Genomic DNA, 19,446 nt, shown 5'->3' with positions numbered 1-19,446 from the left:
GGCATCGGCACAGGGTGCTGGCGTTGGTGCTGAAGCTGCTGCTGCTGCTGCTAAGAAGGTTGGGGAGGGCAGTAGCTGTGATTGTTTGGACTCCCTGTCATGGCAGGTATTCTGGGGTTCCTCCCTGCTTCAGGACTAGGCGGAACCTCTACCCTGCTCATTTCCCCAACACAGGACTTGGAGAACCAGATGCACATAGCGGAGCAGCGGAGAAGAACCCTGCTCAAAGATTTCCACGACACCTAAGTTGGGACGTGAACGTGCTGGGGTGAAGATGTGGCTGCCATGCTGCACGCTACAGGCTCTGCCCTTCACTACCCCGGCAACAGCCAGGGCCCCACTCCTGAGAGACACTGGCAACACTTCTTAGTCAATTTCTGTTTTCTTCTCATCTTTTTGCTTTTTGTTTCTACCAGGGTAGAGGCCATATTGAATTGGCCTCTTTTCAGGACTTTCACTTCCCCCTGGATGGTTGTTGGGAGGGAGGGAGAATTTTTTCTGAATGGCTATTAATAGTATTAGATCATTACAACTTACGTAATTTTCAGAGTTGTACAATTATACAACAGCAACAACAAAAGACAAACCATAGGATAACACAAAGCCCTTTTTAAAAATAAATTGTCATTGGAGTGTTTGACCCTCTAGCTATTTTGCTTAGACTGTAATGTATGCTGCCCACCAAGCTGCCTCAAAAGGTTGCTGCTGCACCTGGGCCCCAGGGTGCCCCTTGCTAGCCTGGTTCAAGGGTTTATCCATCATTGGAATCCCAGGGGAAGGTGGGGATGGCAAATGGTGGGGGCTGAGGAGGCCTGCTTATGGTCACAGAGTCACATTGGGCCTTCCTGCCATGGCATGTCATCACCTCTGGCGCTGCTGTCTAGGTTTCTGTTTGTGCTTGAAAGTGGCTGTGCCTGGATCTGGCTCCCAGGTACACATCCCACAGAGAGCACAGAGCATGGTCTTCTCCACACACAAGGACACAGGTTCAGCACGGTGCTTCCTTTCCTCTCCATATAAATCCACTTTCAGGGGAGCTCTCCAAAACACACTTACTTTACCCTGGACCCTTCTTTTTTTGCCAGAATTCAAATATCACTTTGACCAGGCATGTGCAGCTACATCGGGCCCGTTGCGGTAGTCTCCCCTGGCCGGCATCAGGATCAGAGTTCAGTGTGCCCTCTCACAGCATGGGCCTTCCTGGCCAGGCTTACACAAGTTGTTTTTCTGTTTTCTGGACTCTGCTCAGCAGTTGCTGGGGAACAGGGTATGTTCTTCTGTGCCCATATGTAGCTAGTGGAGGACACCGCCTCTGTGGTCTTGGAACCTCAGACCGGCAGGACCCCAGTTTGTAGCTCAGCCTGTGAGCAAGCAGCTGGCCGGAGGAAAGAACAGACGTTAGCACAGTCCATTACAAAGAACCAGTGTTTTGCCTATTGTCCTGCCTGTCCTGAACCTGGTCCTGTGGGCCTTTGGAATGTTGGGTCTGTGAACTTGTTCAGTGCCACCACTCAAACTGGCAGAGCTGTTGAGATCTGTGAACACTGTTGGAAATTCTGGATGGTTCCTACATCCTCACCTCCAGTAAGTTATAAAACTTGAATCATTCTTGAAGAAAAAGGGCAGCTGTGACTGGAGGTCCTGGGCGTGTGGCTGGCCTTGAGTTCTCTCTCCACCCCTTCAGATGTTCTCTTCGCTTCCTCTGAGGGAAGGAGGGACTGTGCAGTGGACAGGAACAAGGTAGCATTGAGGTCTGGGAACCCAGCATAGAACAGAGGAAGCACACCGGATACTGGGAGAGCCTGCTGGGCCCAGGGGCGGGTGTCTGTGTGAATGCTGTGCTGTGCTGGAATAACCTGGGGTCTGGAGCCTTTCAGTGCACACTTCGCTTGCACATGACACAGGTGCAGCCCTCTGCTCAGGTCCCACCCTGCCCACCTGGAGCACTGCGTGGCTGCCATCTCTTGTACTTGCTTCGCCTGTGGTCCCTACCGACTGTGGCCTTCTGTGGGGTGCTTCCTGGAGTGCCCCCAGGGGCTGTCTTCTGCTCGTGTTTTCAGGAAGATGATGGGAAAAATCGGGCAGAAGCATTCTGCCCTCCAGAGGGTGGAAGAGAAAGAGATGTAGTGTTTTCATGAATTCATGTTTCTTTGTTTTTCTTCAAAGAGAAAGTTATATGAGGCAATGTCATCTGCTCAACATTGAGTAGTTTATTCAAAATAAATTGTAAGTTTCTGATTATAAAGATGTGTGTAGTCTTTCTTTAAAGGGTCCACATTGCCTCCTAGGCCACCAGAGGACGTGGTCAGTGAGCCTGGGATGAGGGCCTCCTTCCCTTTTGAGCGATCTGGGCATAGGCCACTTTCATGTGGGCCTTAAGGAAGGGAGTGGAGCATCTGGGTCACGGTCACTCTCCCTTCCCTCGCTGCAGGCTGAATGGCTGCTCACAACTGGTGAGCCAGGCTGCTGGCATGGGATGGGTGGAAGTGCCCCAGGCCCCACTGAGACACCTCTGGACCTGCAGAGTGAGCAGAGCAGGGGCTGGGAAGTATGGGAGAGGGAGTTGTGGCTTCCCAAGAGTCAGGTGGTCCATGAAGAAATAACTTGGGGCAAGAACAAGAAGTGTTTGGAGGGTTAATCCCATGAGTGAAGGAAACAGATAAGACCAGAGGAATTTCCATCGGTGGTGTCAAGAGTAGCAACAGATTGAGTCCAGATAGCTCAGGAGCAATGTAAGGATCCCAGAGCTGTGGGCAGCACAAACAGGGCTAAGGAGACTTCCTTTGTTGCCTGTGCCACTCCAACCTGCACAGCTTGGACCTCTGCTGTGCCAAGCCACATTCTTTCTTTTTTTTTTTCTTTTTTTTTTTCTTTTTTTTTTTTTTTTACAAAGTCAGATATGCAGAGAGGAGGAGGAGGAACAGAGAGGAAGATCTTCCGTCCAATGATTCACTCCCCAAGTGAGCCACGGGCCGATGCGCGCCGATCCGAAGCCGGGAACCTGGAACCTCTTCCGGGTCTCCGGCACGGGTGCAGGGTCCCAATGCATTGGGCCGTCCTCAACTGCTTTCCCAGGCCACAAGCAGGGAGCTGGATGGGAAGTGGAGCTGCCGGGATTAGATCCGGTGCATTCAAGGCGAGGACTTTAGCCGCTAGGCCATAATGCCGGGCCCAACCAAGCCCCATTCTTAGCACCTGGGCATGCAGTGGTGTGCAGAAGATGCATGGTCTAGCCTTCCAGTAAGAAATGGAAGTGCTAATGTTGACTACCTGCTGAACATCAAAGAAGTGTTGCTCATAGGGCCCAGCATGGCAGCCTAGCGGCTAAAGTTCTCACCTTGAACGCACTGGAATAACATGGATGCCAGTTATTTTTAAAGATTTATTTTTATTGCAAAGTCAGATACACAGAGGGGAGGAGAGATACAGAGAAATATCTTCCGTCCGATGATTCACTCCCAAAGTGACCGCAACAGCTGGTGCTACGCCTATCTGAAGCCAGGAGCCAGGAACTTCTTTCCGGGTCTCCCACGCAGGTGCAGGGTCCCAAGGCTTTGAACCATCCTCGACTGCTTTCGCAGGGCACAAGCAGGGAGCTGGATGGGAAGCGAGGCTGTCGGGATTAGAACCAGTGTCCATATGGGATCCTGGTACATTCAAGGCGAGGACTTTAGCCGATAGGCCACCGCAGGGGGCCCATATGCATGCCAGTTCTAATCCCGACAGCACCATTTCCCATCCATCTCCCTGCTTATGGCCTGAGAGAGCAGTCATGGACAGCTAAAAGCCTTGGGACCCTGCACCCACATGGGAGACCCGGACGAGCTCCTGGCTACTGGCTTCGGATTGGTGCAGCTCTAGCCACTGCGGTCACTTGGGGAGTGAATCATCGGACGGAAGATCTTCCTCTCTGACTCTCCTTTGCTCTGTGTATCTGACTTTGCAATAAAAATAAAATAAATATTTGGGCCCGGTGGCATGGCCTAGTGGCTGAAGTCCTTGCTTGAACGCCCCAGGATCCCATATGGGCGCCGGTTCTAATTCCGGCAGCTCCACTTCCCATCCAGCTCCCTGCTTGTGGCCTGGGAAAGCAGTTGAGGACGGCCCAATGCACTGGGGCACAGCACCGGGCATTGCGCTCACTTGGGGAGTGAATCACCGGACAGAAGATCTTCCTCTCTGTCTCTCCTCTCTGTATATCTGACTTTGTAATAAAAATAAATCTTTAAAAAAACAAAACAGAACAAAAAAAAAAATAAAAATAAACATCTTTCCAAAACAAACATGGCAAACTAAAATGCCTTACTGTTGGAAACTATGGAGAAGACCAGTCTTTTATTTTTTATTGATTACATTGCATTATGTGACACAGTTTTATAGGCACTGAGATTCCCCCACCCCTCCCCCATGGTGGATTCCTTCACCTTGCCGCACCACCACAGTTCAAATTCAGCTAAAATTCTTTCATTGCAAGCATCTTCCAAGCATGAAGTCTAGCATCTTATTGTCCAGACAAGTTCAACGGTTTCTTGGGGAGACCATCTCTGGTCTGAAGGTAGAGCCGGCAGAGTATCATCCCGATCAATTAAAAGCCCCGACATTACATCAGTAACAAGTCCAGTTTTTGTGATGCATATTAGAACACAGGTTAGGGCCCAGCGCAATAGTGTAGTGATTAAAGTCCTTGCCTTGAATGCACCGGGATTCCGTATGGGTCACCGATTCTAATCCCAGAAGCTCCACTTCCCATCTAGCTCCCTGCTTGTGGCCTGAGAAAGCAGTCGAGGACGGCCCAAAGCTTTTGGGACCCTGCACCCGCTTGGGAGAACCAGAAGAAGCTCCTGGCTCCTGACTTTGGATTGGCTCAGCTCCAGCCATTGCAGCTTCAAGGGGAGTGAACCATCGGATGGAAGATCTTCCTCTCTGTCTCTCCTCTCTGTATATCTGCTTTTCCAATAAAAATAAATCTAAAAAAAATACAAAGAGGTAGAGAACACAAAAGTAGTCATTAAAACAAAACAGAACAAAAAAAAACAGGTTGGCAAACACCTATGTTTAGTAGTTGTGGCTATCAGCCACTGGGGCCGACTACCATGGTCTCAGAGGCATACCTTTTTGCTGTATCATGTGAAATTCCCATGGTGGAAAACAGTGGATGGTCAGCTTCTTCTCTGCAGCCTGCTTGCCTTCGTTCACCAGCCTACTACAAGGGGAGAAGAAAGGAATTGAGTGAAATAGGTTAAGGCCCATGAGAGTTGCAATGCTAATTTAATTATGCTACATCAAATATTTTTGGGAAATGGGCTCGTCACTAATTCCATTGATACCAAAAGCCTGTGGGACCCCTAGTGCTAACCAGAACTGGAGTGTTTTTATCAGTAAACTTGAGACATGTATGATTCTGGAAATTGTGACTTGTCTGTGCTGCATTTAGAAATGGAGACTTGAGACTAGACTGAATTGAAAGACAAGCTGCCAGCAATGTGAACAGTCCTCAACGGGAATAGGAAACAGTTCCTTAGCAGCCTTTACATGTCATTTGGAGCTTGCACTGGGTGAGCCAAAACGGGATGCCCAACATGGGATGTCTGACTCACACCCCAGGCTTTGCAGAGCCGCAGCAGCTCTCACTGATAACCTGCTGCCTCTCTGCTGGACAGTGTTTCTCTGCAGTACCCTAAAGAACTGATAAAATGGCCTGGACAGAAAAGACCAGAAGATAAAGGCTGCGTGTGTGAACGGTAGTTCCCCCTCCCCTGGGGCTGGGCTGCTTTAATAGCCTTTCTCTGGTGTGCTTATGCCCCTGTGGGGGGAGGGAAGGTCAGCTCCTGTCCTGCGGAATGCCCACTTGACAGCAGAAGACCAAAGAACACGAACACGTCTCGGTGCGAGCTCTATCCCACCCCTATTTTTGGGTCCTGATCCGAGTTTAATTTTCCTCTGGGATGATGGTTCCCATGCTTGCCTGCACGGCGAGCTTTGCAGCAAGCAAGGAGTATTCGCGCACACTGAGCACCAGTTGCATTTGTGCGAGTTTCTCACGGAGGCAGACCGTCCCATTCTGGATCCCAACTGTCTAGGAGACACCCCCCAGCACATCAGGGTGCTTCTTTTTAAGTCTGCCCCCACTCCATCCTCCTCCAGATGGATCCAGAGCTTCAGGGACGCCAAGCACAAGGTCGTGAGTCTCTTACTAGTGTCATGTGCGCAGTCCTGGCCTCCGCAAGGTCCCAGGCCGCCGCAGAATTGAGTCACGTCTTGGCGCTACCTCCTCCCCTGCTCCAGACAATGCGAAAATGCTGACCGCACTTTTCTGCGAGGGGAGGGGGCGTCCTGATCCCGGAGCGGTGGGGCTCCCCATAAGCCTTAATGGGGCTACTCCGTCAGCAGCTACATTCGGGGGGACAAGGAGGTAGGGTTCTGCTCCGGCTAGCGTGCAGCTGCGTCTAGCATTAACCTAGCTCGGACGGAGAAGGCTCCCTGCGGTCTGGAATCCGAGACGCAGGCGACCCTGAGTTCCAGCTCCGCGCGAGCCAGGGCGGCACCCGAACCACACAGCATCCCCAGACTCCGTTTCCTAGTGACCGCGGGGCGCGCGGGCTCGGCGGCCGTTGCCGGGGCGACGCGCAGCACGGGCATCCCAGCGGCCCCTCCCCTGGGCGCGCGCGCGCGACCTGGGCGCCATGGCTGCGGCGGCGGCGGCGGCAGCGGCGGCGGCAGCGGTCGCTACGGGCCGGCAGCGGCCTGAGGCGGCGGGTCCGCAATGGGCGCCTCCCGGCCTCGGGGACGGCGACGGCGAGGACGCGCCGGTGCGGCCCCTGTACAAGCCCCGCGGCATCTGCTCGCGCGCCTACTTCCTGGTGCTGATGGTGTTTGTGCACCTGTACCTGGGCAACGTGCTGGCGCTGCTGTTCTTCGTGCACTACAGCAACGGCGACGAGAGCTCCGACCCCGCGCCCCAGCGTCGCGCCCAGGGGCCGCGGCCCGCACCAGCCTTGGGTCCCCTAACCCGGCTGGAGGGCATCAAGGTGAGGTCCCCCTTGTCACTACTCCCTTGCCTCTGCCGTTCGGACGGACTCGGCACTCATCCCGGGGCGCCCACAGTACCCACCCGCTGCTGTGCTCCGGCCCCCGGGTGGCTCTTCCCTGCTCGGACAGCACGGCCTGGACGTCCCGGCTGCCCGCTGTGCGCCTTTCCCTTAGGTGGGGCACGAGCGGAAGGTCCAGCTGGTCAGCGACAAGGACCACTTCATCCGGACCCTCAGCCTCAAGCCACTGCTCTTCGGTAAGTCCGCCCCACACTCCGGGGCATGGAGGTGGGAGCTGCGATGAAACCCGGGAGGCAACTTGACAGTCACGGACCACGTGACTTAATGTTTTGAAAATGGCTGCTTCGGAGGGGCCCTTTTCTCCAGCCACAGGATAAACAAGGGAAGGAACCAACCACTGCCCTGCTGGACAGAGCGACCCTGCCCCCGAGGCCCTGCTCCCTGCAGCCTTGGTCCAAGCCTTTCTTGCAGGGCTGGGCAGTGTGGCCTGCGTTGAAGCTATCTGTGGACATGCAGTGCTTCCGATCACTGCTTCTGGAATGGTGCTTGTGGGGGAAAGTCCTGTCACAGAGTGCTGTTGGGGTTTTGGGGGAAAGGATCTGCCCACCACTCCCCTGCCCATCCCACTGACCCACCTGTCAAGGTGCCCCAGCAGGCGCTGCCTGCACTCTGCACCCTGCACCTGACATTTTTCTTTAGCGCCCCTGGTGTGACCCCATTACAAGTCACAGTGTAGCTTTTATGTGATGGCCTTCCTATGAGCATTAAGTTCTCATGCCCCTTCGGGCCAGCAGGTGGGCAAGGAAGCTGCTGTGGCTGGTCCCCCATCCCCCCCACCCCCAGTTCACTCTGTGAAGATTAGGCCCCAAGCAGCCTGCCTCTAGTGCCTGTTCACGAACCACATACAGGGCTGGCCATGAGGACCCCAGACTCCTCCAGAGTCCATACCAACCAGGAGTCAGGGTCAGCAAAGGAAGGGCACTGTCCCCATGGAGCTTTGCCCCCAGTAAGTTTATGTCCTCCTGGCCCTGGGGCCCTGTCCTCTGGGACATGTCTTTGTGGACCCAAGGCCCTCCCTGGTAGAGAGGATAGGGAGTGGGAAGAAGGAGGATGGGCAGCAGGCATTGCGAGTGCCCTGCCTGGGGATTATGCCAAGTCCCGGGAGCTTGCTGTCACATGCCTGCTGCTGTTCTGCTATAAAGGGGCCCAAAGAAGTGGTGACTGCTTTTCTGTTTTTCAAAATGTATTGAGACAGAGAGGGAAGACAAGATGAGAGATCTTCCATCCGCTAGTTCCCTCCCCAAATGCCTGCAACTGCTGGGGCTGGGCCAGACCAAAGCCAGGAGCCTGGAAATCCATCCAGGTCTCCCCTGGGAGTGGCAGGGGCCCAAGCTTATGGGCCATCCTCTCCTGCTTTTCCAGGAGCAATAGCAGGGAACTGAGTCAGAAGCAGAACAGCTAGGGTTCAAACCAGCACTCCAAATATAAGATACATGTGCTTACTTCGGCAGCACATATACCAACAGATGTTTCCGTTGCAAGCAGCAGCTTAACTCACTGGGTCGCCACTGCAGTTCTTGATTATGGTAGCTGCCGCATACCACGGAAGTCTGCTAGACTCTGTTTTAGGTGCTGGAAACATAGCATTACACAAGAAATGAAAAAAAAATGTGGTAGAGGAGAGATGAAACCCAAAAAAAAGCCACAAAACTGATATTCAAATGAAGAAACATGTAATACACAAATCAGTGAACGAATATGCCTGGTGTATCAGGTGCTGAGATGTGTTTGGAAAGTAAGGCAGAACTTCACCTGGGATTGAAACCCGTGAAAGGGTGGCCAGAGTGGGCTGCCCTGAGGAGAATATTCAGCAGAGCCCGGTAGGCAGTTCAGGATCCAGACAGGCGCTTGTCGGTAAAGGGCACAGCACTGGCCTGTTGTCTGCTGCACCTATGCTGGCTGTGGCCTTCTGCTTCCTTGGGTCCACATTTAACTCAGATGTGTGTGAAGAGATATGGGCCATGAGACCAAAGATCCTCCCCAGCACTTGAATTCTAGAGCAGAAAATTAGAGCTGAAATGACTGAGAATCAGCGAACCACAAAAGAGCTGACCCAAAAACTCCAATGACGCCACTAGATAGACCCTGTTTTTCGCATAAATTACAAAGTCAGAGATTTGGGCAGCTGTGGTGAGAACGCTTCTCCCTTTCTTGGTCCTTGTTTCCTCTGCTACACAGTCCCTTATAGTCCCCTCCCCATGTGACCTGTCCCCACTCAGGGCACAGGCAGGTCCTGGCTGCTGGGAGTGGGCAAATCCTCATCCCAATGTGAGCTGCATGAGCAGCGTGCGACTGTCCCCTGTACCAACCTGTCCTTCTGGTCACTGATCATTCTAAACTCAGTGGCTAGTCTTGGTTCTACACCTGTGACCTGCCTGCCCCGAGGGCCCGAGGGGTGGCTGCCTGGGGCAGGCAACCCAGCACTTCACTGACAATACTGCACAGCCTTAAGTTTCTCTAGCGAGTATAGCATTTCATGTTTCTCACCCTGGTTCCGGAGACACGTGGCCCGTGGGAACTGGACCAGAAATGGCTCCTGCCTGAACTCTGGGCAGTTCCTATGGGAAGCACTCACTACCTAGGGACTAAGAATACTGGGAGTCAGCCGAAGACTTGGTCCAGTTCAGGAGGGAAGTGGCCTGTTTCTGTCTCTGACCCCTCCCCAGGGACAGACTTTGGCATGTCTGGCTCCCATCTCCCTGCTGAATTCTACAAGATCTCTCCTTTCACTTCAAGGGGTCTCTCTTGGCGTCTCAAAGCCCTTAGCTCCTGCCCCCTTATTGCAGCTTCCCCCTCCTCTCTCCTGATTCTTAGAACCCAGGCTTGCCTCTGCCCCAGAGCCCTGGCATGTGACCCATGCCCACTTTGCGAAGCTCAGACTACTGTCTCACAGACAGCCCTGCCAGGCCTGTGCCCAGGGCCCTTGCTTGGGCTTGGGCCAGTCCCTCTGGGTCCCTGGGCAGGCAGTAGCTGCAGCCAGCTTAGCACAGCTGGGATTCAGTTTCTGTATCTATTTGTGTCATTTTTCCCTCTGTTCCCTAAGAAGAGCTGTATGTGTGGGAGGCCTTCTGGGGAGCTTCAGCTGTATGGCCAGAGTTGGTCCTTCATGATTGACCGAGTGTGTCTCTTGGTACATTCTCATGGCCTCCTCACCTGTCCTCCTGGCCTGGCACCCTCTCCAGGGGCAGCAGGAACACTGTCAGTGGGCCAGCCAGGGTATTTTTTGTTGTTGTTGTTGTTAAGATTTATTTATTTGAAAAGCAGAGTTGTAAAGGGAGGGAGAGACATAGAGATTTCATCCATTGATTTACTCCCCAAATGGCTGCAATGGCCAGGACTAGACCAGAAGCTTCTTCTGGGTCTCCCATGTGGGTATAGGGAGTCCAAGTCATTCTCTGCTGCTGTCGCAGACTATTAGCTGAGAGCTGGATTGGAAGTGGAGCAGCCAAGACTCAAACCAGTGCATGCTGGCACCTCAGGTAGTAGCTTAAGCTGCTATGTCACGGGTTAGCCCCTCAGCCAACATTTTAATCCATTTTTCTTAACTGTTAAGAGTAAATGAGTGATTGTCACCAGCACAGAAAAGAATTTACTTAAAAACTGTGACTGCATTGTCAAGATTCCCAAAGGTTTTATTTTTTAGATTAAGAAATAATTAGGCTGCTGTGTACACCAAGGACTCATGACAAACACTGGAGGCCCAGAGGCAGGGTGAGGATCGAAGTGTGGGTACGAGTTCAAGTTATTCAGCAACTCCGTGTAGGTTTCTGCAGGGGTTGTGCCCACCCTCACCACACCCTGTCCTGTGCTCTGATCCTGACACCTGGCAGAGCTGTGGCCCAGGATAAAGGCCCAGCAGAGGAGAAAACCAAACCTGTCTCCAGTTGGAGGAGCCACGAGCATAGTCTGAGGCTATGTGTGCCCTGAGGCCCAGCACGGGGTGCCTGCTTGTAGAAAGGGCCAGGCACTGGCTCTGCTCCTGTCCAGGCCTGGGACAGAAAGAAAAATGGTTTTGCCTGCCCAACACACATATCTGTCTGCACCTGGCTGGGTACAGCACTGTGACGCAGGGACCTGTGTCCGTGGAAGCTGGCCTCACGTTTTGCTCATCCCTTAGCCTCTCTGGACTTGGGTCTTCCCTTCTCCTTGGTGGAGTAGGGTAGAGCAGCAGAAAAAGGATTTTGGGTCTCTCTTGGGGAAGCATAGGGCAAGGGGCCACAGCTACAGAATCCCAGCCTTTCCCAGTTGGGGTTGGTTCCTATTCTTGACACTGGTGATGGTGCCACCTACGTACTGCCAGCTGCAGATTCCGGTGGGTTCGGCTCCAGGAGTAGGCTGTGGTTACCAGCAGCCGATGGTCCTGCACCTGCCCACTCAGCACAAAGATCCCTGCGTGCCTGCCTCGCAGGAGGTTGTACACACATGTGACATCCAGCTGCAGTGAGCGTCGCAGGGTGGGTGCCAGCTCCGTGGGGGGCAGGAGCCCCGCTTTCAGCACCTCCAGCCTTGAGTCCAAGTCACAGTCCCAGGGGCCAGACATCGTACTGTTGCACCAGGAGAGCCTGACCTTGACCGCTGAAGGGGATTGAAGGGATAGGGTAATGAGATGGGAAGATCTTACCACAGTCCCTCACCTGTCGCTCTCCCCTGGATTCCAGCTTCTATGGATGCTCCTGCACCGTAGCCCCACTCAACAAGATTTTTGTTTTGGGATGTTGGTTGTGTTGTGTTAAGAACAGCCCAAACGTGTACAGGCATTTGTATTTTTTGCTCTAGCTCACTGTATCACTGAGCCAGGGGCCAGAGTGGAAACACTTGGAAGGGGCCTGTAGTGCATGCTGCTCACCAAAGTCACTGGCGCAGAACGTGTCCAGGACCTCCTTGGATGAAGCCGCCACCTGCAACTCGCAGTCTCGGCAGCTGGCCTGTGGCACTGAGGGGAGGATGAGAGAAAGGCACTGGGGGTCAGGTCGGCTTGGGCAGTCAGCATGCATCCTTCCCGCCTTGCCCCTCTCAGGTACTCCTTTTGAGACAGACCCCTGCTGTAGGCCACTCCTCCCCTTCCGTTTGCCTGCTCCCCTTGAAGAATGATTTGAATAGGAGTGGGGACAAGTGAGGGGAGTTGGGGGAAGCCATGCAGAGACTCACATGGGCGATCCAGGCGGGAGCCACTGGCCACAGCCCCAACACAGAGACCATGACCTGCGGGGAAGCGTCCACAATGCAGGATGGCTGGCCAGGGGTAGCCGTAGCAGGCCATGATGGGAGCACAGCTGGCTTGCACAGCCTCACACAGGCTGCGGCAAGGGTAGATGACCCTGCAGGCAAGGGTGGTGTGGTCACAGGCAGGGCACAGGATCTGCTGGAGCCAGCTCTATGTGCCTCAGGCTGTGGTTGCTAGGCAACAGTACTCTGGTTGCCTAGCAACAGCACTGCAGCCTGGCTCTCTGCTTGGCCACAAGCCTTCAACTGTTGACCCTGCCTTCCTTTCCCTGAGTTTTCTTATCTTCCCCAGCCCAGGCCTCCTTCCAGCTTCCCACGCTTGCCTTGCAGCTTCATGACCACCCAAGGGTATGTGTATGGTGGCGGGGCGGGGTCTGCCCTTGCATTCTCACATCCCACATTCAAGGGAGAAAGCAGGAGCCAGGTCCCTGACGATCTGGAAGAGCACACTCTTGCTGCTGCCACTGACCTGGCCACCCAAGGAAACTCAGTCATGCTGTGGCTCACAGGATGGGGTAGGCTGGGGAAGAGGAGTTGGCCTCTTGGCTTTGGGCTCACCGAGCAAGGGCTGCAGATGGGCCTGGGCTGCTTCTCTTGCCCGGATTCCTGGGGCAGACAGAGCATCGTTGCCTCCTTGGTAAGAGGGCCTTGAAGCCCCTAACTCTTCCACTCCCCGCACCCTTCTCCAGCCTGTAGAACCCTGTCTTGTTCAAAAGTCCTGGATGGTTGTGGGTCCCGGCCAGAGGTCACCACTGTCCCACGCCTTTGTCACCGCTGTGCCCTCTGCTTCCCTCTGCCTGAAACATTCTTGACAACATGGTTTCTCTGTGCCCCGTCCCCACCAGCACTCAGCACAGATAGGTGTTCTGCAAGGACTGCTGAAGATCTGAGTTGTCAGAGCAGGCCCTGGCTGAGCAGTCCCTCTTCCCTTGCGCCTCAGAACCCCCCACCATACCTGTCAAGGCACACAGGGGCAAAGAGGGAACAGAGGAAGAGACGGGCATCAGGGTGGCACTCCCGAGCGAGCAGGGGCAGCCAGCTGACCGACTGTTGAATGGCCTCGGCCGCAGTGTCGTGGTCCAGCAAGTTGGGCAGCCTCATTTCTGTGTAGCCTATGTTGTGGCACAGGGCCATGGCTGGAGGGATGGGTATGCATCGCGTGGGGCCCCAGGGGGCCCCTGCCGCACTGTCGCCCCATAGCACCACCAGCGCTGCCAGCAGCCACAGCTCCCGCTTCATCATCTGCTTTCTCTTTCCTGGCCTTAGTGAACTGAGGCCCCAGGGGCTTTATAAGGGCCGCAAGTACGCTCTAGGAGCTGATAGAGAAAGGGGTGCTGCAGGGGTCTGCATAGCTCCCAGGTGCCTGGACCCACCTAGCAAGGCCCCCACATGCTGACAGGGCTGTTTGCTTTTGATTAGTGCCCGGCGGGGGGCCTGCCCTGGCTGGTTGCCTATCTCCACTCTGTTTGCAGATTACCAGAGCTTAATAAACTGGAGAAATCTGGGCCTGTGTTTTCTTTGCCTTCTTTCCCAGCTGGCTTGCCTGTCCTGTGACATTGTCCATGTTAAAACAGTTAGGAGGAAGTTGTCCCTCAGGAGTTGGGGCTGACCCATTGTCCAATGGGGCTGTCTCACCGGGGATATTTGCACACCCTTTCTTGGGGTGATGTGGGATGGGGTATGCTTTGTCCCATCCTCCATGTCATCATATCTGGAGCCCTTTAATCTCACCCTGGAAACTGCACTGGCTGTAAGCATGGATCCCGGATGATGGTAGCCTGAGGGGGTTCTGGTGCCGAGGGGGGCGCGCTGATCACTGTGCTTTGGCTTTCTCACTCACAGGCAGGGCAGGGTGAACTCATCAGGGCCTGGTCTCCCAGGACAGATGCTGCGCTCTGGTTTCTGTTAACAGCTGCTTGGTCCTAGCTCTCAATGGCTCTTTTCCTTCTGCTTGGCTATGACTGCTGGAGAGTGGTGGCTGTATGTTTGGCAAGGAGGCCCAGGCTCCTGCCCTGGTAGTGTCTGGGGGCTGCTAAGATGGAGGCTGCTCCTCAGAACCTTCTGCTTGAATTCCAACCCCACCCCAAGCCACTGACCTGCTATGCCTCGGGTATGAGCATCCAGCCCTGGAGCTTGTCCCCCTGCCCATCCAGAATGACTGTTTCTTAGGGGCCTTGAGACACAGTGCCAAAAGGAACGGGTGGGGAAGACAGCACAGCATCTTCTCAGAGACCATAATCAGCCCAAACACCCCAGTGACCCCACTGATCTTAGCTCTGCCCCCCCCCCAGGGCTCCCCTGAGGAAATGGGTCCCACCCTGCTGACACTGGACAGCCTTTGCAGTACAGCTAAGCAGCCAGCGCTGAGAGAGACCTGGTGCCTCCCCAGGGCGGCAAGGAGGAGCCCGGTGGGGGGAAAGGCGGGTGCTGGCATCCGTGCCCTGGCTAAGGGGTCAGCCCTCCTCCCACACCCCGCCACCTCTTCTGGCAGAAATCCCTGGCTTTCTGAGCGATGAAGAATGCCGGCTCATCATCCACCTGGCCCAGATGAAGGGGCTGCAGCGCAGCCAGATCTTACCCACTGAGGAGTATGAAGAGGCCATGAGCACCCTACAGCTCAGCCAGCTGGAGCTCTTCCAGCTGCTGGACCAGAACCGTGATGGCCGCTTGCAGCTCCGGGAGGTGGGCACCCTGGAAACCCTCCTTGCAGCCACATCGCTGATCCATGTCCCCACCCCCAGAGTCTGATGCTTCTCCAGGCTTGCTAGCACCTGCCCAGGCTTCAGGCCCCCTCCTCAGGGTACCCCAGGATGTTAGGAGACTCCAACTGGATGGAATGGCTACTCTCTGGGCTCTGCATTCCCTGCTGCCGTGGTGAGGGCCCCATGCAACCTCTCCCATCAGCCAGCAGCATCTGGGCTTCTGACAGAAGTCTGGCGGGCTGGAGGGGGTTGACAGCTCACCTAGAGCTCTTGCTGAGGCACCTAGGGGATTTATCCTGGCCAGGGCTCCCCTGCCTCGCACCCTCCCCTGCTGCATCTTCACCTGCAGCCCCGTTCGGGGAGTGTGAATGCCTCTGGACCATTCTGCCCACCCTCCCTCCTATCAGCCCAGGGGCCTTGGCTCCTGTCCTGTGTCCCTACCCATGCCCAGGTGCCTCAGCCCCTTAGCTTTACAGCAAGAAGAAGTGTGTGTATGTGTGGCGGGGGGATGGCTGTTGGTGCTCCGGGAGCCATCCACCATTGAGATGGAACTCTCCCCACTGAGGGACCCTCTTTTGCTTTAGGTCCTGGCACAGACTCGCCTGGGAAATGGACGCTGGATGACACCAGAGAACATTCAGGAGATGTATTCGGCCATTAAGGCTGACCCTGATGGTGACGGTGAGCTCACTCCCCTTCAGGTCTCCGGCCCCACCAGGAGCTGGGCTCTAGAGATGGCCTGGCCCTGCTGTAAGGGCCCAGCTCCTAGAGTGGCCAGAACTGAGGACATGAGAGTATGGCCCAGCCTCCAGCCTTGAGAAGTTGGTGGTCCCTGAAGACCTACTGGACTTCATTGGGCAAAGTGTCCAGCCTGCACCATGAATGAGGGGTCTACGCCTACAAAATACCCCACCCTGGTCTCAGCTCGGACTGCTTGGCTGTCTTTGGCCATTACTTGGTCTTTTCATGCCCAGGCACCAAAGTTGTAGTGTTGTTAACTTGGCCAGCTGCTGTGGGCATGGAGCCATTATGCCAATGATTCTGCCCCCCCCCCATTGGTAATGACCCTGAGAGGTTTCTGAAATGGTGTGGTTAGTACCCTCATCCCCAAATCCTGGACCAAGCCAGGAGAAAGCAGCAAAAAATTAGGACCCGGGAGGATGTGCCTGCAGAAGCCAGAGTAGAGAAGCTGGCGGGACCTGTGGCTGGAGCATTGTCACATGGCCACTGCTCCCCGTATTTGACTGCTGGCAAGCTCACAGCCCATGAGTGTCTCTCATTCTCCAAAAGAACCTGGGCCCATGGGTGGCTGGTGTCTGTTTCCCTTGGGTTGGCCAGAATAACATGGAGCCGAGTACCAGCTATGTATCAGGAGCTCCAAGGTTTAGGAGCATGTCCTCATCTGGGGGAGCAGACTAACTTTCTTTGTTAAATGGGGCGGAGAGGGGGGCTGCTGGGCCAGGAGCTGATCCTGGCCAGGATAGCATCATGCAGTATGAGCTGAGGTCAGGAAAGGCTCCTAGGGGCTGGCCCATGTGCCATTAAGGAGACCCAGCTCTAGCTGTTTCCCCTTGAGTGCTTGATCATGACACTCAGTGGGCCAGGGTCAGGGCCCCTGGTGCTTGCCAACCTGGGGCCCTGCTATGTGGAGGTCCTGCTCTGGCCTGCTCTAGTATGAGTTGGGCTTCTTCCTCTTGTGGGGCCTAACACTGTTGAATCTCAGAAAGACCAACCTCTCTGGGTCTTCCCTGAGAGCCAGATAGGACCAGGAACCAGGAACTAGATTTGTCTGACCCAGTGGGGGTGGGTGGGCAGTGACGGTGAGGCCCTCCTCCCCCGCCTCCTGCACAGGGGTCCTGAGTCTGCAGGAGTTCTCCAGCATGGACCTGCGTGACTTCCACAAGTACATGAGAAGCCACAAGGCCGAGTCCAGTGAGCTGGTGCGGAACAGCCACCACACTTGGCTGTACCAGGGTGAGGGCGCCCACCACGTCATGCGTGCTATCCGCCAGAGGTGAGCCTCTGGGGCCGGCCCAGCTGGGGCGGAGGAGGAGACATACCTGAGGATGAGCCAGGTTGGGATTAACTTCTACCTGTTAGACCTGGCTGGGATGGGGGACCCACTGAAAGACAGGCAATTAGCAAGGGCAAATGAGTCGGCGATATGGGCAAACAGAAAACAATAGGGCTTAGAAAGGAATCATTTGTTTTTCGAGAATTGGAGAAAGATCCCTTATCTCTGCCCTTAAGACCTCCTGCCAGGCAGGGATTTTAGATTAATAACCTGCTTTCCATTGGGGAAGGACCTCAGTCCCCCTCACCCCAGTCTCCCAGTTCTGTGGTAAGCTCATTTTTTCCACCTAGTGGGTCTCTCTTTCTCTGGCAAGAGTAACACGTCCTGCTCACACACAGCCAGCCAGAGTTGTGGGATGGCCAAAGGGGCTTCCAGGGACTATGGGCAGGGCAGAGGTTGTGCAGGCCCCTGGGCCTGGCCTTGGTGTGAAGCTACACACTAGAACCTGTGTGCTTCCCACCCGCTAGGGTGCTGCGCCTCACGCGCCTGTCGCCGGAGATCGTGGAGCTCAGCGAGCCGCTGCAGGTGGTGCGCTATGGTGAGGGAGGCCACTACCACGCTCACGTGGACAGCGGGCCTGTGTACCCAGAGACCATCTGCTCCCACACCAAGCTGGTGGCCAACGAGTCTGTCCCCTTTGAGACATCCTGTCGGCAAGTATCCCCCCCCATCCCATCGCTCTTTGGCAAGAGGTCCACCTTGTTCCTGACCTCCAAGTTTTGCCGCTCCATGGTCATGGTGCCCCCTTAAGCCAGCACAGACCCAGGCAGCTACAGACACGCAAACTTGCCCTTATGAGTTCTGAGACGCAGGCAAAGCTGAGCCACCGCCTGCCCTCCTGGGCTAGAATGCTCTACCTCGCTTGCTGCAGCTGTGTCCCTGCCCTGCCAAGGTGCCCCAGCAGTCCTCTCTGCTCTGTGTGGGTGGTGTACCCCAGCCCCTCAGATCCCTACAATACCCCAACTCCTCCACTGATCTACCTTTCCTGGCTAGGCCCCTTTTCTTAGGGCCCAGTAGTTTAGCCAAGTGATCCTGTCACTTTGGGACACAGAGGAAGTGAGTGAGTTTTGCGGGATGGGGGAAGAGTGGCTTGGGACACCTGGGCAGTGGCATGTCCCCTTGTCACTTATCCCTTACCTATCCCTCTGACTCTTGGGAGCCAGGATAAGCCCCAGGGAGTACCTACAACTGGGTGCCTGCTCAGCTTTGGTTGGGGGTGGGCTTGCTTTACAGCTACATGACAGTGCTGTTCTACTTGAACAATGTCACTGCCGGAGGAGAGACAGTCTTCCCAGTGGCAGACAACAGAACCTATGACGAAATGGTAAGGTCTGAAGGGGGGTTCCTCTGGGGGAGGGCGGTTGGCACGGTCTCATAGTGTATTCCCTCCCCTCCCCTGGCGCCAGGCTCGGGATGAAGGTCCGAGTGCGCATGTCTAGCTGGTTTCCCTCCTATGGGGGAGAGGACGGCTGGGAAACCCACCCCTCTGTTGCCAGAGTCTCATTCAGGACAACGTGGATCTCCGTGACACCCGGAGGCACTGTGACAAGGGCAACCTGCGGGTCAAGCCACGGCAGGGCACCGCGGTCTTTTGGTACAACTACCTCCCAGATGGGCAAGGTGAGCGCCTGGGGCCAGCTCCTCTCCCTCTGCCTCCCGCAGTCTCTGTGGTCTCTCAGAAACCACACTTAAGGACTCAGGCCGGCTGCCCCTAGCCCCTCCCTGGCTCACGCCGCGCGCCCTCTCCTAGGTTGGGTGGGCGACGTGGACGACTACTCGCTGCACGGCGGCTGCCTGGTCACACGCGGCACCAAGTGGATCGCCAACAACTGGATCAATGTGGATCCCAGCCGGGCACGGCAAGCGCTGTTCCAGCAGGAGATGGCGCGCCTGGCCCGGGAAGGCGGCGCCGACGCGCAGCCCGAGTGGGCTGTGGACCGGGCCTACCGCGATGCACGCGTGGAGCTCTGAGGGCAGGCTCGGGCTCTGGACGCCCAGCCGCCATGCCGCCCACCACCGCCCCCTCCGCGAGGTGGGGTGCCAGCTTTCCACTCCAACCCCCTGTCCAGCTGCAGGCGCCCCCTCCTCGCCGCCACGCGCGACCACGACGCAGTCCCCACACTGGAATTATTTATTATTTATTGTGTACACAACCCACGCTACCCTATTCAATAAAACCACACTCCTCGGAGCCGCAGGGCTCACGGCCCGGAGTGGGCGGGGAGTGAGCGGGGCTGGGGTGGCCGGTCCGGCCTGGCCAGCGAGTGTCACGTGAGGGCCTCGGGCGACCCCGGCCAATAGCGGGCGGAATTGCGAGGGGCGCAGGCTCGTCATTGGC

The 19,446-nt window shown here is 55.6% G+C and overlaps 3 protein-coding genes across 5 annotated transcripts in view; 2 read left to right on the top strand and 1 right to left on the bottom strand.

The window, feature by feature from the left end:
- ARIH2 (ariadne RBR E3 ubiquitin protein ligase 2) overlaps positions 1 to 638 on the top strand; it is a 52,409-nt gene extending 51,771 nt beyond the window's left edge. For all 3 annotated transcript variants that reach the window (XM_004581442.3, XM_058679062.1, XM_036497493.2), the window contains one exon: positions 175 to 638. In XM_004581442.3, coding sequence (XP_004581499.1) covers positions 175 to 246 — 72 coding nt within the window. In that variant the 3' untranslated portion in view covers positions 247 to 638. The remainder of the gene's footprint in view (positions 1 to 174) is intronic.
- A 5,784-nt stretch (positions 639 to 6,422) lies between these two features.
- On the top strand, positions 6,423 to 19,299 carry P4HTM (prolyl 4-hydroxylase, transmembrane). Its single transcript, XM_004581444.4, has 9 exons — positions 6,423 to 7,028; positions 7,204 to 7,285; positions 14,824 to 15,014; positions 15,619 to 15,715; positions 16,886 to 17,048; positions 17,576 to 17,761; positions 18,342 to 18,432; positions 18,605 to 18,728; positions 18,859 to 19,299. The coding sequence occupies exons 1-9, from the start codon at positions 6,684 to 6,686 to the stop codon at positions 19,077 to 19,079; spliced, it is 1,500 nt and encodes a 499-aa protein (XP_004581501.4). The 5' UTR covers positions 6,423 to 6,683; the 3' UTR covers positions 19,080 to 19,299.
- Positions 11,228 to 13,823, bottom strand: LOC131482819 (secreted frizzled-related protein 5-like). Its single transcript, XM_058678405.1, has 4 exons — positions 13,288 to 13,823; positions 12,258 to 12,427; positions 11,956 to 12,042; positions 11,228 to 11,684 (listed from the first exon to the last, which is right to left on the bottom strand). The coding sequence occupies exons 1-4, from the start codon at positions 13,572 to 13,574 to the stop codon at positions 11,368 to 11,370; spliced, it is 861 nt and encodes a 286-aa protein (XP_058534388.1). The 5' UTR covers positions 13,575 to 13,823; the 3' UTR covers positions 11,228 to 11,367.
- Positions 19,300 to 19,446: the final 147 nt, after the last annotated feature.

This window comes from Ochotona princeps, chromosome 21, assembly GCF_030435755.1.
Source record: "Ochotona princeps isolate mOchPri1 chromosome 21, mOchPri1.hap1, whole genome shotgun sequence".
Classification (NCBI taxonomy): Eukaryota; Metazoa; Chordata; class Mammalia; order Lagomorpha; family Ochotonidae; genus Ochotona; species Ochotona princeps.
The sequence above is the reverse complement of the archived record's forward strand: the minus strand, read 5'-3'. Positions and strand labels throughout refer to the sequence as shown.

Bases quoted from the DNA above. Each gene is read 5' to 3' on its own strand.
- P4HTM (XM_004581444.4), top strand. From the start codon at position 6,684: ATGGCTGCGGCGGCGGCGGCGGCAGCGGCGGCGGCAGCGGTCGCTACG. The intron at 7,029-7,203 runs GTGAGGTCCCCC...CCTTTCCCTTAG, and splicing joins CCCGGCTGGAGGGCATCAAG to GTGGGGCACGAGCGGAAGGT. The intron at 15,716-16,885 runs GTGAGCTCACTC...CCTCCTGCACAG, and splicing joins GGCTGACCCTGATGGTGACG to GGGTCCTGAGTCTGCAGGAG.
- LOC131482819 (XM_058678405.1), bottom strand. From the start codon at position 13,574: ATGATGAAGCGGGAGCTGTGGCTGCTGGCAGCGCTGGTGGTGCTATGG. The intron at 12,043-12,257 runs GTGAGTCTCTGC...TCCTCCCCTCAG, and splicing joins CTCCCGCCTGGATCGCCCAT to TGCCACAGGCCAGCTGCCGA. The intron at 11,685-11,955 runs GTGAGCAGCATG...AATCCCCTTCAG, and splicing joins GTTCTGCGCCAGTGACTTTG to CGGTCAAGGTCAGGCTCTCC.